Source organism: Macaca nemestrina, chromosome 18 (genome assembly GCF_043159975.1).
Source record: "Macaca nemestrina isolate mMacNem1 chromosome 18, mMacNem.hap1, whole genome shotgun sequence".
NCBI lineage: Eukaryota > Metazoa > Chordata > Mammalia > Primates > Cercopithecidae > Macaca > Macaca nemestrina.
Window position 1 is genome coordinate 20,235,216 of NC_092142.1, and position 18,000 is coordinate 20,253,215.

At 43.0% G+C, this 18,000-nt stretch overlaps 1 protein-coding gene across 2 annotated transcripts in view; it reads right to left on the reverse strand.

The window, feature by feature from the left end:
• The window catches only part of LOC105485052 (dynein axonemal heavy chain 3), a 208,513-nt gene that overhangs the window by 162,140 nt on the left and 28,373 nt on the right, over positions 1-18,000 (reverse strand). For both annotated transcript variants that reach the window (XM_071084215.1, XM_071084216.1), the window contains 7 exons: positions 17,582-17,777; positions 14,368-14,547; positions 12,505-12,641; positions 8,239-8,344; positions 7,872-8,050; positions 3,141-3,325; positions 1,132-1,255 (listed from right to left, as the gene is read on the reverse strand). In XM_071084215.1, coding sequence (XP_070940316.1) covers positions 1,132-1,255; positions 3,141-3,325; positions 7,872-8,050; positions 8,239-8,344; positions 12,505-12,641; positions 14,368-14,547; positions 17,582-17,777 — 1,107 coding nt within the window. The remainder of the gene's footprint in view (positions 1-1,131; positions 1,256-3,140; positions 3,326-7,871; positions 8,051-8,238; positions 8,345-12,504; positions 12,642-14,367; positions 14,548-17,581; positions 17,778-18,000) is intronic.

Below are 18,000 nucleotides of genomic sequence, written 5' to 3' on the forward strand. Positions count from 1 at the left end.
GTCTGGGGGGCAAGATGGGGGAGCTGGGACATATATGGGAATTCTTTGTACTTTCTGCTGAATTTTGCTGTGAATATAAAACTGCTCTAAAGCATAGTCTATTAATTTAAAAAGAAATCAATTTCTTCCATCAGGCTAAATTCTAGGCTCCAGGGCCAGTATCCATTCAGGTGGAGGGAGGAAAATACACACATACACTCACAAACACACATATACATGCGCACACACACACATTTTTTGCACTCCCTGGGGAGCACACTTAGGCCATATTTTCCAGGTAGCAACTACACAGGTTGACCCTTCAGCCCAAACTCTCCCATTCGGTGTAGAAATCCCTGCTTTTATCTTGAAAGTATTTGCAGGAATTATGGTAGCTCAAGTTGGGAGTGGGAGTTTCTTATGTGAAGGGGACAGGGTAATTGATATGAATCTGTAGGTCATAATCCAAATGTGAACCTGGAATGGGTGTGTGTGTATGTGTGTGTGTGTTTGTAAAACCACGTGCATGGCACTTGGCCTGCTTCCCTTGATATTATTGGATTTGTCAGTATGTCTATATTTTCTATGTCACTGGATTAAAATCTTTATTTAGCAGCCAAACACACATATATGTCTAGAATACAGCATAGCACGTCATGAAAATCCGCAATAAATACCAACTGAATTGACAAATAATGAATGAGTAAGTGATTACAGCCACATTAGCTCTGAACAAGTCCAGCTGCAAAATAGGCAATTTCTCAGCCCCCCTGCCAAGCCTTTATTATCTCTGTCTTGATATCCTACAGATCTGTGGTCTCCAATGCAAGGCTGACAACTTCACTGTTATTATTGGGGAGGCCATTATAACATGCCACTAGTTTCGCCTTTTTCTCTCTACACCGCCAGAATGCAATTATTCGAGGCAGGAAGGGAAGACATTAGGAGAGGTTACTACAGTGAAGCAGTCTTATAGAAAACATCCCTCAGTGGGAAACCAAAGGAAATTCCTTCTCCACCAATTGTTTTCAGACTTCGCCCACACATTGCTGTGGAGTGGGGTGGGGGATGGTTTAGACAGAACCAGGAACCTGCGGCATGGGTGAAGAAGTCAGGCCTCATTTCCAAAACAATCCCAGACTCTCCCAGTACCTTTTAATCAGATCCATTTCTGCCTGATCCCTCTTGTGAAGGAGCAAGTTCCGGCTGTTTTCAAAGATATCTTCAATCTGGTCTGGCCAGAGGAACAGAGTGCTGTTCAATTTGATGTCCTCATCTGCAAAACACATACTGTCTGCTCGAGGACACTGTTTAGCATAGGTCGGGTCAGCATGTGGTGAATTAATTAGGCAGAACAAGAGGTCATCAGGAGTGGTGTGGGGGTGGCAATGAATACATGGATGAGTGACAGCGACATTTGTCGACATTTGGCCAAGCTAGAAGGTAGATGATATTATCATCCTCGTTTGCACAGATGGCAAACACAGCCATTGAGCATACTGGTCAAGGTTACACTGCTAGAAGGCAGCAGAGAGGAATTCAAATCCAGGTCTAACTAATTCCAAAGCCTACGTTCTAACCTCTCTGCTTGATTGCCTTCCTAGGCTAGGTCTGAGTCAAGTCAGAAATCCAGGATGATGCTCTGGTTCCACAATTCAAACTATTTCACTTCATCTGCATGTCGGTTTCCCTTTTGGTTAAATGGCAGCCATGGTATCAAAGTCAAATGCCCCACCCATTTTATGACTCTGGTCAATTAAAATGTCCACGCTGGGTTTCCTTTGTGAATTGCGGGAGGCAGAGTCCACAGTGAGAGACCACAGTGTATCCAGGGGTCAAGGGCACAGTTCATGAACATGCAAGTGGATGGTTAGGGAACCACTTTTCACTCCCAGTCCCCACCTCTCCCTCCCGTCAATCTCCCCCTGACATCCATACATTGTGAACACCAAGTAATTCACAGGTATTTTCAGATAGAAAATGACTTGTTGAGAGCTTGTCAACTTTTCTTTCAGAATCTGCTTCTCATTTCAAAACTCTAACTTGGCCCAACAAGCTTTCAAGGAGCCCTGACTATTTATTTCCTTTTATAGTATGCGGGAGCATGAAGGAAAGTGCCTCAGCCTCTTCAAAAGTGGGATTGATGAAGATTACAGATGGGTGGCCAGGGGCTGTGGCTCATGCCTATAATCCCAGCACGTTGGGAAGTCCAGGCAGGCAGATCACTTGAGACCTGGAGTTCAAGACCAGCCTGGCCAACATGGAAAAACCCTGTCTCTACTAAAAATAAAAAAATTAGTTGGGCATGGTGGCACATGCCTGTAATCCCAACTACTCGGGAGGCTGAGGCATGAGAATTGATGGAACCCAAGAGGCAGAGAGGTTGCAGTGAGCCGAGGTGGTGGCACTGCACTACAGCCTAGGTGACAGAGAAAGACCCTGTCTCAAAAAAAAAAAAAAAAAAAAAAGATTACAGATGAGTCAAATCTACTCATTTAAAAAAAATGATTCTGCATTTGGAAGTGACTTTTCCAGGAATACCAGACACAGATGCCAAGACAGGGATCTAAGAACTGCAGGTCAGCCACGCACTGTGGCTCATGCCTGTAATCCCAGAACTTTGGGAGGCTGAGGTGGGCGGATCACGAGGTCAAGAGATCGAGACCATCCTGGCCAACATAGTGAAACCCCATCTCTACTAAAAATACAAAACTTAGCTGGGCATGGTGGCATGCACCTGTAGTCCCAGCTACTCTGGAGGCTGAGGCAGGAGAATTGCTTGAACCCATGAGGCAGAAGTTGCAGTGAGCCGAGATCACGCCACTGAACTCCAATCTGGCAACAGAGCGAGACTGAAAAAAAAAAAAAAAGAACTGGAGGTCAAGTATCTATCTATGTCTCCTTTGTGTCTAACCAGATTCCTTTTGTGTGATTCAAATTACTGTGGATGTGAGTATAAAATTAGTGCCTCTAACATATGGGGACACTTGAAAGGCAGCTCTCCTGATACTTAGTGGTAGAATTCATATAACTATCCTTTTGCTCAACACTTTACCCCCAAATGTATAAATACATATGGACTACTTGAAATGTTATGTACACAAATATAAAATATACATATAGGTATGCATTTCAATATACACACATGGCATTGGACTTACGTGGCAGGTCTGCATAGTCCATCAGGAACTCCAGCCGTTCACTTGCATCTCTAAGTTGCCTCCTGAGTTTGAACACAGTGACATCACTGGATTTCTTTAGGAATTCAATGAGGAATACCAGCTCCTTAGTGTTGGCAGGAACCTCACTGACTTTGTCTGCAATGTGGCTGTACTGATTACAAATGCTACAGAAAAGAAATAGCCATTGTCATCATTGTCATCATCATCATCATCACCGTCATCACCATCATCACCATCTAAAATGACTTTCTTGTAAGACTCCATGCTCAAAAGATATAATTCCCACTTGGAAAAAAGAACAATTTTTTTTTAATCTTTTTCCCTGCCTGCAAATCCTTGATAGATAATATTCACATGCACACTAAACTCCAGGAATAATAACAATCGTAATGATAATAATATCTGTTCTGTATTAAGCCATTATGAAGTGCCATGCCCCATTCTAATCATTTCCATATATTAACTCATTTAATCCTCACAACAATTCTAAGAGGTAGATACTACTATTATCTACACTTCGGAATGGAAGAAAGTGACTCTGAGTAACATTATTGAAAGCAACATGGTACGCAGATGTGAGAGCCAAGATCTGAACCTGGGTTAATTGACTCCAAAGCTCATACTCTTAACAAATACACCATACTACCTTTCATACACAGAACCTAGATTTAGACCAAAACACCACCACCACCACCAACAGCAATCCCTCACATTTTGTGTTGAAATAGAGCACTAAATTAATTTTTAACCTTTTTTTTTTTTTGAGACAGAGTCTTGCTCTGTCACCCAGGCTGGAGTGCAATGGCATGATCTCAGCTTACCGCAACCTCTGCCTCCCGGGTTCAAGGAATTCTCTGCCTCAGCCTCCCTAGTAGCTGGGATTATAGGTATCCCCCCAACACCACAACCACACCTGGCTAATTTTTGTATTTTTAGTAAAGACGGGTTTTCACCATCTTGACCAGGCTGGTCTTGAACTCCTGACCTCATGATCCACCTGCCTCAGTCTCCCAAAGTGCTGGGATTACAGGTGTGAGCCACCGGTGCCAGCCCTGTTGATGTTATTTTTAAGACAGACAGAAACTTGAGAAGTCAGCAACCAACTTGGAGTTCAGCTGCTAACCTGGGGTGTCTGCATTCTTAGATATCCCTGGGTTCAGAATGAGGCTCCTATTTTCACTTATATTAAAAAGACCTAAGGACATTATAAATTTATTTAGATACGGATGAATACACTGATCGACTAAGGCACCATGTTGCTTTGATTTGACAGGAACAAATGGATGATTGCTTAAGGGAAAAAAATCCATGGCTCAAACTTTCCCAAGAAAGTCTCCAAGTAGGCCGGGTATAGTGGCTCATGCCTGTAATCCCAGCAGTTTGGGAAGCTGAAGTTGGAGGATCGCTTGAGCCCAGGAGTTTGAGACCAGCCTGGGCAACATGGCAAAACTCCATCACTACAAAAAAATGCAAAAATTAGCCAGGTGTAGTGGTGTGCGTCTGTAGTCCCAGCTACTTCGGGGGCTGAGGCAGGAGGATGGCTTGAGGCCAGGTCGAGGCTGCAGTAAGCTTTGATCATGCCACTGCACTCCAGTCTGGGCAACAGAGTAAGACCCTGTCTCAACTTTTAAAAGAGTATCCAAGTAGTGTGAAGGTTGAAAACCTTTTGCTATCCTCATCCCAATCCCAAACCCATATCCTATAAGCAAAGCAACTGAAGATCCAGGCTGGGCGCGGTGGCTCACACCTGTAATCTTAGCACTTTGGGAGGCCAAGGTGGGCAGATCACCTGAGGTCAGGAGTTTGAGACTAGGCTGGCCAACATGATGAAACCCCGTCTCTACTAAAAATACAAAAAATTAGCCAGGTGTGGTGGTATGCGCCTGTAGTCCCAGCTACTCAGGAGGCTGAGGCTGATGATCGCTTGAACCTGGGAGGCGGAGGTTGCAGTAAGCCAACATAACGCCACTGCACTCCAGCCTGAACAACAGAGTGAGACTCAGTCTCAAAAAAAAAAGAGAAGAAAGAAAGAAGAAAAGAAACTGAAGATCCAAGAGGCGAGGCTGGGGTTGCACAGCTCATAAATAGAAGGTCTTGGATTCAAAACTAGCTATTCTGGCTCCAAAACCAGGAATCAGACCTCTTCATCAATGAGTGAGAAAGCTGCTTGCACATGGACTTCGAGGTCAAAATGAACTCAGTTAATTCCCAGATATGCCACTGCCTAACCTGTCAGAGTCTCAGTGTCGTATAATGAACAACGTCTTAGGGTTGTCGTGAGTTCTTGAACAGATCTATTCTTTGCAGAGTACTTATTCGTGCCTAGACTATCCAATGTGCTGGGAGGATGCCATTAGCATTATGATTAATTTGCTGATGATTTTCTGATATGTATTTTGTAAAACTTACAGTACTATAAAATGCTAAAATTATACATATATGAATAATATAGTATATAATATTAATAGTGGTGATTATTACTACATCATTTTATTTTATATTTGTTTATTTTGAGGTAGGGTCTTGCTCTGTGGCTCAGGCTGGAGTGCAGAGGCTCAGTCATAACTCACTGCAGCCTTGAACTCCTGAACTCAAGTGATCCTCCTGCCTCAACTTGCATCTCTCTCCTCTTATTTATTTATTTTTTTATTTTTTTGAGACAAAGTCTCACTCTGATGCACAGGCTGGAGCGCAGTGGTGTGAACATCGCTCATTGCAGCCTCCACTTCAGGGGCTCAAGTGATCCTCCCACCTCAGCCTCTTGAGTAGCTGGGACCACAGGCACATGCCACCATGCCTGGCTAATTTTTTAATTTTTATTTTTGTACCGACGGCATCTTCCCATGTTGCCCAGGCGGGTCTCAAACTCCTGGGCTCGAGCCATCCTCCTGCCTCCACCTCCCAAAGTAAACCTAATCTCATGTTGGGACTATAGATGTGAGCCACGGCACCTGGCTACTAAATCATTTTAGTCTATAGTTTAAAGTGCTTTGAGGAAGACAGCTAGGATAACATGGAATAACCATTTTCTAACCTCCAGATAGAGACACAGTAGAAGGCAGTGGTCATCTCAGCCAAGCATCCATTACCTCTTTCTGTAACAACACCTATGTCTTCTCAGGAACCCCCGCCCCTTTCAGTTCATGTGGTTTGGGTGGGATTGATCCCACCCCAGGGATGGGAACACCAGCCAGATCTAAGCCATCCTCTTGGCCAGCATTTGATTCCATGCTGTACAAATGACCCAAGTCAGGCCAACCTCACATGGGCCAGGACTTTTCCAAGGATGACGGAAAAAGAAACTTTTTGCCTCCTCTGGATAGGAACCTGGGAGGATGGAAGCCTGGAGCTGCAGAAGTCCATAAACTGGAGAGAACCTGTTAGAGAATGGAGCCAACGTGGAGGAAAGCCAAGCAGACACAGGGGAATTGCGTCCTAATTGCAGTGTGGAGGGCCTGAAGCTAGAAACCCTAAACTTTTCAACGTGTGAGCCACAAATTCCCTTTTTAAACCAAGCTAGTCTGTTTGAGCTTCTATCCAGTACGACCAAAAACATCTAGTCTAACACATAGTTATCAGTAAAATAAAGGCATAATATAGAGTTTAAGATTGAACAATCGAACCAAACATGGTGGCTCACACCTGTAGTCCCAAGAGACTTAGGAGGCTGAGGCAGGAGGATCACTTGCACCCAGGAGGTCGAGGCTGCTGTGAGCTATGATCATGACACTACTGCACTCCAGCCTAGGGGACAGAACAAGACCATGTTTCTAAAAAAACGAAAAAAAAAATGATATGCAAATAGAGGCAGGAGGATCGCTTGAGTCTAGGAATTTGAGGCTACAATGCACTGTGACTGTACCTGTGAATAGCCACTACAATCCAGCTGGGACAACATAGCGAGACCCTGTCTCTGAAAACAATTAAAAAATTAGCCAGCCACGATGGTGGATGCCTATAGTCCTAGCTACTCAGGAGGCTGAGGCAAGAGGATTGCCTGAGCCCAGAAGTTCGAGGCTACAGTGAGCTATGATCAGGCCACTGCACTCCAGACAGAGTGAAACTCCATTTTGAAAAAGAAAAAGATTGAACAACAGAATTTCCAGACCTATACAGCAGAATTCTGCCTAGGAGTGATTCTAAGGAAAATGTGTCTGTAAGCACTGTGTGTTTTAAAATATGTGCTAGATGGACAGTGAGAAGGGCCCATGACCTCAGACAGACAAGCCCAGGAAGCAGTCTGCATTCTCCTGAATTTGCCTGCAAGAAGGCAAAAGCTTCAGGATCAGAGACGAACTCATAGGAGCCCATAGGAGCCCATAGATGATAGGATATTTCATGTAGTGTAGGCATCAGGGTAATCAGAGTAGCGTCGGGGTATTCCGGACAGGCCAAGGAAGTGTTGTGGAAAGAAGGTTAAATTTATGCCCACGAATATGACGATAAAGTGAGCTTTGGCACAAGTTTGGTTCAGTGTATAGCCTGCTAACAAATGCCCTCCATCCACCTACTCCAACCCCCATGTCGCTTTCTCTTGACTGTTCACCTCCTAGCCTGAACCTGAATTCCTCACTACCCTTACCTAGGGGCAGAAAAAACTTGAACTAGAAAATAATCTGTTCATTGCTGGAAGGTGCAAGTTCTGATCACTTTTTCATCTCCAGTTGGTGCCAAATACCATTGCTATTTGTCTGCACAGAATTACAATACCTGGTATTGGTGTCTCGGTTTACATCCACCTGGAATTGAATCAGATGTTCTTTAAGATTTTGAGCTCGCTCACAGAGATCGTAATTTAGGGCCGTAGCGTCAAGGCAGAACATGGCTAAAGGCACGGTGATGTGCATGGATGCAATTTCATTTCTCCGTTTCTTTATGGCATTGATCTTCTGCAGAAAGGAGCACATTCAGTAGCTTGATTTGCCCTTGAGCCTCTCCCATTTGCCCCCAGCCTCACCCCTGGCCCACCCTAGTCCAATGCTGAGCACGGTCTATGCACCAAAGAGACACTAACTGCTCATTGGATTGTCTGCAACACATGTTGCCAAGGTATAAAATTTCAAGTGACATTTCCTACCATCACAAAATCATCAATGTCGTGATTTTCTTTCAGGAACGCAGCGATGTTTTGTTCTGCTGTGTTATCCAGTAAGTCATCATACATTTTGTAGACATTTAAATATCTTCCATATTGAAGAGTGTGAAATCAAACACACAAACACAAGTCAATCAAATCAGATGAGTCAGAGTGGCAAATGAAGACACAGTAGCATTTTTAAAAATTTAGCCCAATTCAGGAAAGAGAACTATAATGTGGCAAAAAGTTGCATTACAGAACTCAGAATTTTGGCTCTGAATTTCAATTTCACCACTTCCTAGCAGTATAAACTTAGACAAGATATTTCACTGTTTCCAGGATCAGCGTTGTATTAGTCCATTTTCACACTGCTGATAAAGATATACCCGAGACTGGGAAGAAAAAGAGGTTTAATTGGACTTACAGTCCCACATGGCTGGGGAGGCCTCAGAATCATGGCGGGAGGCAAAAGGCACTTCTTACGTGGCAATGGCAAGAGAAAATGAGGAAGAAGCAAAGGTGGAAACCCCTGATAAACCCATCAGATCTCGTGAGATTTATTCACTATCATGAGACTAGCACGGGACAAAACGGCCCCCATGGTTCAATGACCTCCCCCTGCGTCTTTCCCACAACACGTGGTAATTCTGGGAGATAGAATTGAAGTTGAGATTTGGTGGGGACACAGCCAAACCATATCATTCTGCCCCGGCCCCTCCCAATCCCATGTCCTCACATTTCAAAACCAACCACATTTTCCCATTCTGCCCAAGACCATGGGAACCCATTTCTTTGACCTGGAGTCAAAGGAGATTATTTTGGAGCATTAAAGTTTGACTGCCCCATTGGATTTTGGATCTGTAGCCCTCTGTTTGGGCCAATTTCTCCCATTTGGAATGACTGTATTTACCTAATACCTGTACCCCGTTGTATCTAGGAAGTAACTAGCTTGCTTTTGATTTTACAGACTCATAGGCAGAAGGGACTTGCCTTGTCTCAGATGAGACTTTGGACTGTGGACTTTCGGGTTGGTGCTGAAATGAGTTGAGAATTTGGGGGACTAATGGGAAGGCATGGTTGGTTTTGAAATGTGAGGACATGAGATTTGGAGGGGCCAGGGGCAGAAGGATATGGTTTGGCTGTGTCTCCACCAAATCTCAACTTGAATTGTGTCTCCCAGAATTCCCACGTGCGTGGGAGGGATCCAGGGGGGAGGTAATTGAATCATGGGGCTGGTTTTTCCCGTGTTATTCTTGTGACAGTGAATAAGTCTCGTGAGATCTGATGGGTTTATCAGGGGTTTCTGCTTTTGCTTCTTCCTCATTTTCTCTTTTGGCAACACCTACACAAACATATGCAGGATTAATACTTTGTATCCCTCAATCCAATCAAGCTGACACTCAGTATTAACCATCACAGGTGTCTTTAATTTTATTTTATTTTATTTTTTTTTTGAGACAGACTCTCACTGTCACCCAGGCTGGAGTGCAGGGGTGTGATCTCAGCTCACTGCAATCTCCTCCTCCCAGGAGGAGCAGAATCAAGTGATTCTCCTGCCTCAGCCTCTGGAGTAGCTGGGATTACAGGCATGTGCCACCACACCCAGCTAATTTTGGTATTTTTAGTAGAGACAGAATTTTGTCATGTTGGCCAGGCTGCTCTTGAATTCCTAGCCTCAAGTCATTTGCCCACCTTGGCCTCCCAAAGTGCTAGGATTACAGGCATGCATCACCACGCCAGGCCCACTGTCTTTAATTTCAAGTGGAAATGATCATTAACACCTCATAGGATTATTGTAATGCTTAACTGTAATAAAGTATACACAAATGAATTAACACTGTGTCTGACATACAGTGAATATGCAACAAATATTACAATAGTCCCTTCTTATCCTTGGGGATATGTTCCAAGACCCCCAGTGAATGCCTGAAACCACAGATAGTACTGAACTCTTTATATACTGTTTTTTCCTATACGCACATATGTATTTATGATAAAGTTTAATTTATAAATTAGGCACAGCAAAAGATTAACAATAACTGATAATAAATAGAACACACAACAATATACTGTAAAAATAAAAGTTATATGAATGTGGTCTCTTTCTCTCTTTCTCTCAAAATATCTTAATATTATCCAACCTTAGTTGACCTCGGGTAGCTGTAACTGCAGAAAGCAAAACCACAGACAAAGGGGACGCCTGTGATTCCTATCCCTTCTTCAAGCTCCAAAATTCTACGCCTAAATCTTAAGATTAAAATCTTGGACTAATTAACCTAAAATCTATTAAATAAAATCAAATTTTTCTCTGCCTGTTATCAAATGATACAAAACTGGCTGGACAGGTTTCCCCAAAATTAGAGGATGTGTTTGGAATGGTCTGGTTTAAAATAAGTTTTAATTAAAATAAAGATGATAGTGAGTAAGCAGAATTAACTTTGTGGGACTCAGTGGTATGCTTCTGAGAGTTGACCAGCACTTTAGAGACTCTGAAAGTGAGATGCAATGAGAAACCCGTGGAACTGTCGATCCAGAAAGACAAAACGGGCCAGGCATGGTGGCTCACATCTATAATCCCAGCACTTTGGGAGGCTGAGGTGAGTGGATCACTTGAGGTCAGGAGTTTGAAACCAGCCTGGCCAACATGGTGAAACCTCGTGTCTACTAAAAACACAAATATTAGCTGGATGTGGTGGCACATGCCTGTGGTCCCAACTACTTGAGAGGCTGAGGCAGGAGAACTGCCTGAACCCAGGAGGTGGAGGTTGCAGTGAGCTGAGATCACGCCGCTGTACTCCAGCCTGGGTGACAGCGAGATGCCATCTCAAAAAATAATAAAATAAAATAAAATAAAATAAAATAACTGTGTGTCTAAGATTCCAAGAATAGGGAAAACAGAGGTTTCAAATAGACTCTCCCAAATCAAATTCACAAGGGCAGGGCTTCCAAATATGAGGCCATGATTTTTTGACTAGGTTAGCAGTTGTTCCCAACCAGTGGAGACTTCTGGCCATGCCTGAAGACATTCTTGGCTGTCACAACCAGGCGATTCCTGCTGGCATGCATAATTCCTACAAGGATTCTGCTAAACAGCCCACCACGCACAGGACAGCCCCCACAACAGAATTTTCCAGTCAAAAATGTCAATAGAGCTGCAGTACAAAAACTCTGGGTTGGCGTGACCATATCTCTTAGTTTGCCTGGGACAGTCCAGGTTTACACCTGTTGTCCCATGGTAATAGTTAACAACACTCTTTTCAACTGTAAAGTGTCTCACTTTGGAAGCTACTTACAGGATCACCCTAAACTAGTGTGATACGGTTTGGTTGTGTCCTCACCCAAATTTCATCTTGAATTGTAGTTCCCATAATTCCCACGTGTTGTGGGAAGGACTCGGTGGGAGGTAATTTAATCATGAGGGCAGTTACCCTCATGCTGTTCTCATGATAGTAAGTTCTCACGAGATCTGATGGTTTATAAGAGGCTTTTCCCTCCCCCTTTTGCTCAGCACTTCCCCTTCCTGCTGCCATGAGAAGAAGGATGTGTTTGCTTCCTCTTCTGCCATGACTGCAAGTTTCCTGAGGCCACCCCAGACCTGCAGAATTGTGAGTCAATTAAGCCTCTTTCTTTTGTAAATTACTCAATCTCAAGCATGTCTTCATTAGCAGCGTGAGAATGGACTATACATAGTGACTGGTCACATGTGCAACTGTGAGATGTTTTACAGTGTGATGATTAAAGGGCATGGCCTGTGGGTTCAGATAACTGATTCTCAATCCCCAAATCCAAAAAGCTCTGAAAACAGAAAGTTACCTCAAAATTCACTTAGTAGCAAAAGTTGGCCTAAACGGATATGAGGCTATTTACGTGAGTACTTACAGGTTTCCCTGCAGAAATATCAACATGTTGCCTCAGACCTCACAGAAACTGCAGGATAATATATGATATATGCATTATGTTACTTTTATATAACCCAGAAATTTTGAAGTGTCAAAACCCATCTGGCTTCACAACTATCAGATAATGGAGGTAGACCTGTAACTGAATTTGAATCCTGGCTCCCCTATTTGCTATGTAACACTGGGACAGTTTGAGTTTTCTCATCTGTAAAGTGGGGACAAATAGTAACGCTCATGTAAGTATTGGCTATTCTTACTATGTATGTGTTCAGGTGTGTGGGAACAGGAATAGCTTATGGATGAGAGTTAAGAATGCCAAATCAATGCCAAAAAGCTATGTAGCTAATAAAGTTATAACTCAACTTACTTGCGGGGGCCAACTTGATTTTTCTGAAATACCTTGAAAGTTTGACTCAAAAAATCAGAAAAAAGTTTTTCTTCTGCATTAACAGTTTCAAGGATCAGATTATATCCTTTCAGCTCTGGGAACAGGACAGATTCCACCTAAAGAGTAAACACCACTTTTACACGTTGCGAGACTTAAGAAAGGAGATACCAAAATGCAAAGCCTCCTGTAATCCACTCATTTCCAGGGATGCCAGCTGCATGTTGACTCTATTTCCTCAGATAGTGCTGGAATCACCCTGCTGTTTCCTCCTCTGTTCTCTTTCCTTTCCTTGTTGCCTGGATTACTCATCTTTCAAATCCCTGACCTTTCAGATGTCTTGCCCTTTGAGAGTCCCCCTTGCTCCCACTCCCTGCCCCACCACCCTCCAGTGGATGTTGGTTTCCCTGTTTCAGGCTCACCTTCTGAACTTTTCCTGCTTAGCACTCATCACAATTGCAATTAGATGAGTGTGTAATGAGATGTTCTAGGTGTGTCATGGAATACAAATACCCTGAAGGCCTGGATCATATTTGACTTCTTCACTGTTATATCCCCAGGGCCTAGCTCAAGTTTGGCACTTAGTAAGTGCTCAAAAAATACTGTGTGAGTCAATGAATATTATTGTAGTGCTCTCCTCCTCCCCTACTACCCAGTTTTCCTCTCTAATGAAAAGTCCAGGTTGGTCTTGAACAGCTGCTTGCACACATTGCCAATCAGCAGCAGCAGCAGTGAAGGAGAGTTTAAAGTGGTATGTATTTCAGCTGTCTCCCATGCATAGTCATCCAAATTACAGGGTCTTCTCTTCCATTTCCTTCCTAGGGATACTGGTCGTAGGAGAGCTTCCCACTGTTTCTTCCCCTCCCACACACCCAGTTTTAATGGAGCATTTAGAACCCTATAAGTAGTGATTTGCAAAGAGAAGAGTGCTTGGGCCTCCTTGCACTGCAACCTTGAACTCCTGGGCACTCGTTTCACATAAGCAAGGCCCATGTGAAGCACACATAATGTATGGAGAGAGTGAGAAGGTGGGAGCGTGAGGGAGCTAGCCAGCAAGACCCCACCGATCCCTTCCCTATATGGAACTGGACAATGGCCCTTTGGCCATACCAACCAATCATAGGGAGTTAAGAAAAGATGAAGGTAAAAGGAGTTACATCCATGTGCATGATCCTGTCTAGCAATAAAAGTTTGTTAATAAGTGTCTGGAATTTAATTAGTAACTCTACCCTGGAAAGCAAACTGGAAAGGGCTTGGGCCAGGAAGGGAATGGTTATTCTCTCTAGAAGCCTACAGTGGCTAAAACATAACAAACCAACAAACCAACATGCACACAGACAAGTGAAACTTCAAACGGAAATTTTAAAAAATTCTTGGCAAGTTAATGACAGTTGATTCATGATGGATTATTAACCCAGGGATATGGCTTGGGACCTATCTGATTCATTAAAGTTGACATCATGGAGGACACTATCCTCTCTCACAAAGTAGCTCTTTTTTTTTTTTCTTTTTTCTATTTTTTTTGGAGATGGAGTCTCACTCTGTCGCCCAGGCTGGAGTGGCGCCCTCTCGGCTCACTGAAACCTCTGCCTCCCGCGTTCAAGCGATTCTCCTACAAAGCAGCTCTTCATACCCTTGTTAGAAGCATAATTCTGGGCTGCGTGAATATTTCTTTATGGTCCAAATCATCTGTCTGGGGTCAAGCAGGTATACTCAGGATATATCTCCAAAGTGAAGCTCCCTTAACTGAATATCACAGTGACCTGACTTGTACAACCTCTTTCAATACATTTTATTCACTAAGTGAATAAATCATGCAAATGAATGATTAAATGACTACTATACCTTGGGGATCCCATTAGAGTTCTTAATAATTTCCAGGAAAGAGTCACGTATTAATTCCCAGCAGCCATCAAAAGATGGATTGAAGACAATAATGGGTTCACTGACTTCAAGTTTGATCATGATTAGCTGAGGTATGAAAAACTTCATCTCTTGGTAGGGCTCCTTAAAATCATTCCCATCCTTCAGGAGACATAAGGTAGGGCAAGTGTTACAAAATTGGGCCTTCCAAAATCAAGGGAGTGAATTTTATACATTCACAGAACTACATGAGGACCAGAAAAGGCAATGAAGGGCATCATACACTGTTTATATTTAAAATATGGGCTGGGGCCGGGCACCGTGGTTCACACCTGTAATCCCAGCACTTTGGAAGGCCGAGACAGGTGGATAACCTGAGATCAGGAGTTCAAGATCAGTCTGGCCAACATGGTGAAACCCCATCTCTACTAAAAAACACAAAAACTAGCCAGGCGTGGTGGTGGGTGCCTATAATCCCAGCTACTTGAGAGGCTGAGGCAGTAGAATCACTTGAAACCAGGAGGCAGAAGTTGCAGTGAGATCACGCCATTACACTCCAGCCTGGGCAAAAAGAGCGAAACTCCATCTCAAAAAAATAATAAAAACAAATAAAATATGTATTGGGTTTAGCTTAGCCCACCCTGACTCTACACACTCTCCCTTTCCCAAAGCCTTTATTCTTTTTTGTTTATGTGGCTTGGTAATTCCTGCACCCAATTTCTAGATCCTTCCCATCCTTCAAAATTCAGCTAAAACATTTCTTCCTTTGGGAAGCCACCGTTTCTCAGCTGGATATAATCTCCTCCCACTTCTGAACTTGTGTGTTTCTACTTCCTCTGTTATTTATTATTATTATTTTTTAATTTATTTGTTTTCTTAGAGACAAGGTCTCACTATGTTGCCCAGGCTGGTCTTAAATTGCTGAGCTCAAGTAAGCCTCCTGCCTCAGCCTCCCAAAGTGCTGGGATTACAGGCATGAGACACCAGGCCCAGCCTAGTATTTTTTTCTTTCTCTGCGGTAGGAATTTATATGCATATCTCAACTTCTCTATTCTAAAGTTGAGGGCAGGATCTATGTCTGATCATCTCTCTCCTCCAAAACACCTGAGACAGCGTATAGTACCTAATAGGTGCTCAATAAAAATTTATTGATTCAGTCCGAAAGTATTAATCGTAATCTGTATAACCCCGAATGGAGTTGCTAATGAGCATACAGTTTATTTTAGACACTCAAAATGTCAACCTTGCTACAACAGAAATATTGACATAGAGCTATTTCCAATTCCCTACAAAAGCTCTAACCCAGGATACCCTCATAAACCACAGCGCCTAATGAAATTGTCATAAGGCAGCTGTAAAGTACGTCTAACACAGAGGTTTCTAGATCCATTTAAAGATGACTGATGATATCTGGTGAATACCTACTGTATATCAAACACCTATAAATTCCCCCCTTTTTTCCAGACACAGGAAGATTTTACATTTCCCTTTGTGTGGAATTTTAGAGTGAGATTGGCTTCCACTCCTGGGTTTCTTCCGCTTAGCAAAGTAGACAATTACAATGACATTTATAGATTGGTCCTCTTTAGAGAGCTAACAATGCAATTCAGCACCATTGGTTTCTATATTTTTGAGCAAAAGGCCAATTGTTCATCTTTACTTCATTTGGAAAACCTAACCATTTATAACCAGGTAATTTTTAATTTTTATCACTTTTTTAAGGTAAAACGTGCACATGGCATAAAATTCAAAAGAATATTTATTGATTTTTAGGCTACCTAAATTCAGGGAATGCTATAGTGCTTTGAAAACTAGGACTTACTGTTTTCAGTGTCTTTTTTTTTTTGAGTCAGAGTCTTGCTCTGTCACCCAGGATGGAGTGCAGTGGCGTGATCTCGGCTCACTGCAACCTCTGCCTCCCGGGTTCAAGCAATTCTCCTGCCTCAGTCTCCTGAGTAGTTGGGACTACAGGCGTGCACCACCATGCCTGGCTAATTTTTGTATTTTTAGTGAGACGGGGTTTCACCATGTTGACCAGGCTAGTCTCGAACTCCTGACCTCAGGTGATCTGCCTGCCTCGGCCTCCTAAAGTTCTGGGATTACAGGCATGAGCTACCGCGCCTGGCCAGTGTTTTTAGTTTTCATTTCGACTTCACTAAAACAGTTTCATGAAAAAAGTTCTTAATTAGGTCAACAAAGCCTTTTGTCTTTGGAGGTGCACCTTGCCAAGACCAAAGAACAAAAGCCCATATCTGCAATGAAACATATAAGCCATTGTATGTTTCAAGCCAAAGATTGAAAACAAACCTTTTCCAACCCCTTCCTTGTAACAGAGAGGATGAAAAAAATGATTCCTTCTCCTCGAACTGTAAGCCATATGTATTTCATTTGATGCAATTTTTCTTTACATTTTCTTAACAACTTCTCTACTTCTGTACATTTTTACCAACTTAATACTGATTAATTATCTCAAGAAAGTTTGCTATGTATTTAAGGAAATTATTTTTAAAATTATTCCAATCCACCGCTGGACTGGACTTTATAAGATTTTATTTACAGTTTTATATCTCTTTAAAAATTAAAAAAGGATACCTATTAATTGTACATATTTACGGGATACATATAATATATAGTGAGATCATGGTAATTAGCATATCCATCATCTCAAACGTTTACTTTTTTTTTTCTTTTTGAGACAGAGTTTCACTCTTGTTGCCCAGGCTGGAGGGCAATGGTGTGATCTGGGCTCACTGCAACCTCCGCCTCCTGGGTTCAAGCAGTTCTCTTGCCTCAGCCTCCCGAGTAGCTGGGACTACAGGCACCCGCCACCACGCCAGGCAAATTTTTGTATTTTTAGTAGAGATGGGGTTTCACCATGTTGACCAGGCTGGTCTTGAACTCCTGACCTCAGGTGATCTGCCCGCCTTGGCCTCCCAAAGTGCTGAGATTATAGGCATGAGCCACTGCACCCAGCCACATTTACCATTTGTGCGTGTGTGTTGGCAACATTCAATATCCTTCTTCCAGCTAAAAGAAGGCATTTTTATAAACTAACAACTGCCTGATGTGGGTGCAAGTCAGGCATTTCACTTTGTGCCCTGGCTCACAGCTGAGGACATACACGACAGAATCCTGGCTCTAACCAGGTAACCAGGTTATACCCCTCAAAAGGTCCAAGTGCAGGTCCGTGACATACTTTGTGTATCATGAAAAGGGAAACGAGGTCCTCAAGCGACTTAATGACCAGCTCCCTGAGCTGCAGCGACATGAATGATGCCACAGAAGCAAAATATTCCTCAATGTTTCGACAGGAGTCATAGTTGCTCTTAGGGGCGAAATGAACCCAGTACTCCTTCCGTGAGGTAAAAAGCTGGGCACAGGTGGGGATCCACCTGTAAAGACAGAAGGTGTCCACGTGAGAAGCTCTTCTGGGCTCCGAGGAACCCTCTTGCCATGCCCCCTGAGCTCAGTGATGAGGCAGATGGGCTCATGTCCCACCAAGCAGTCTCGCAAATCAGTACTTTCAATTTCCAGTCACCTTACCTGCCATGCCTCTTTCTTGGGAAAAAAGTAATAAGATTTGAATTAACAGGTTATTCTTCCATTGAGAATACC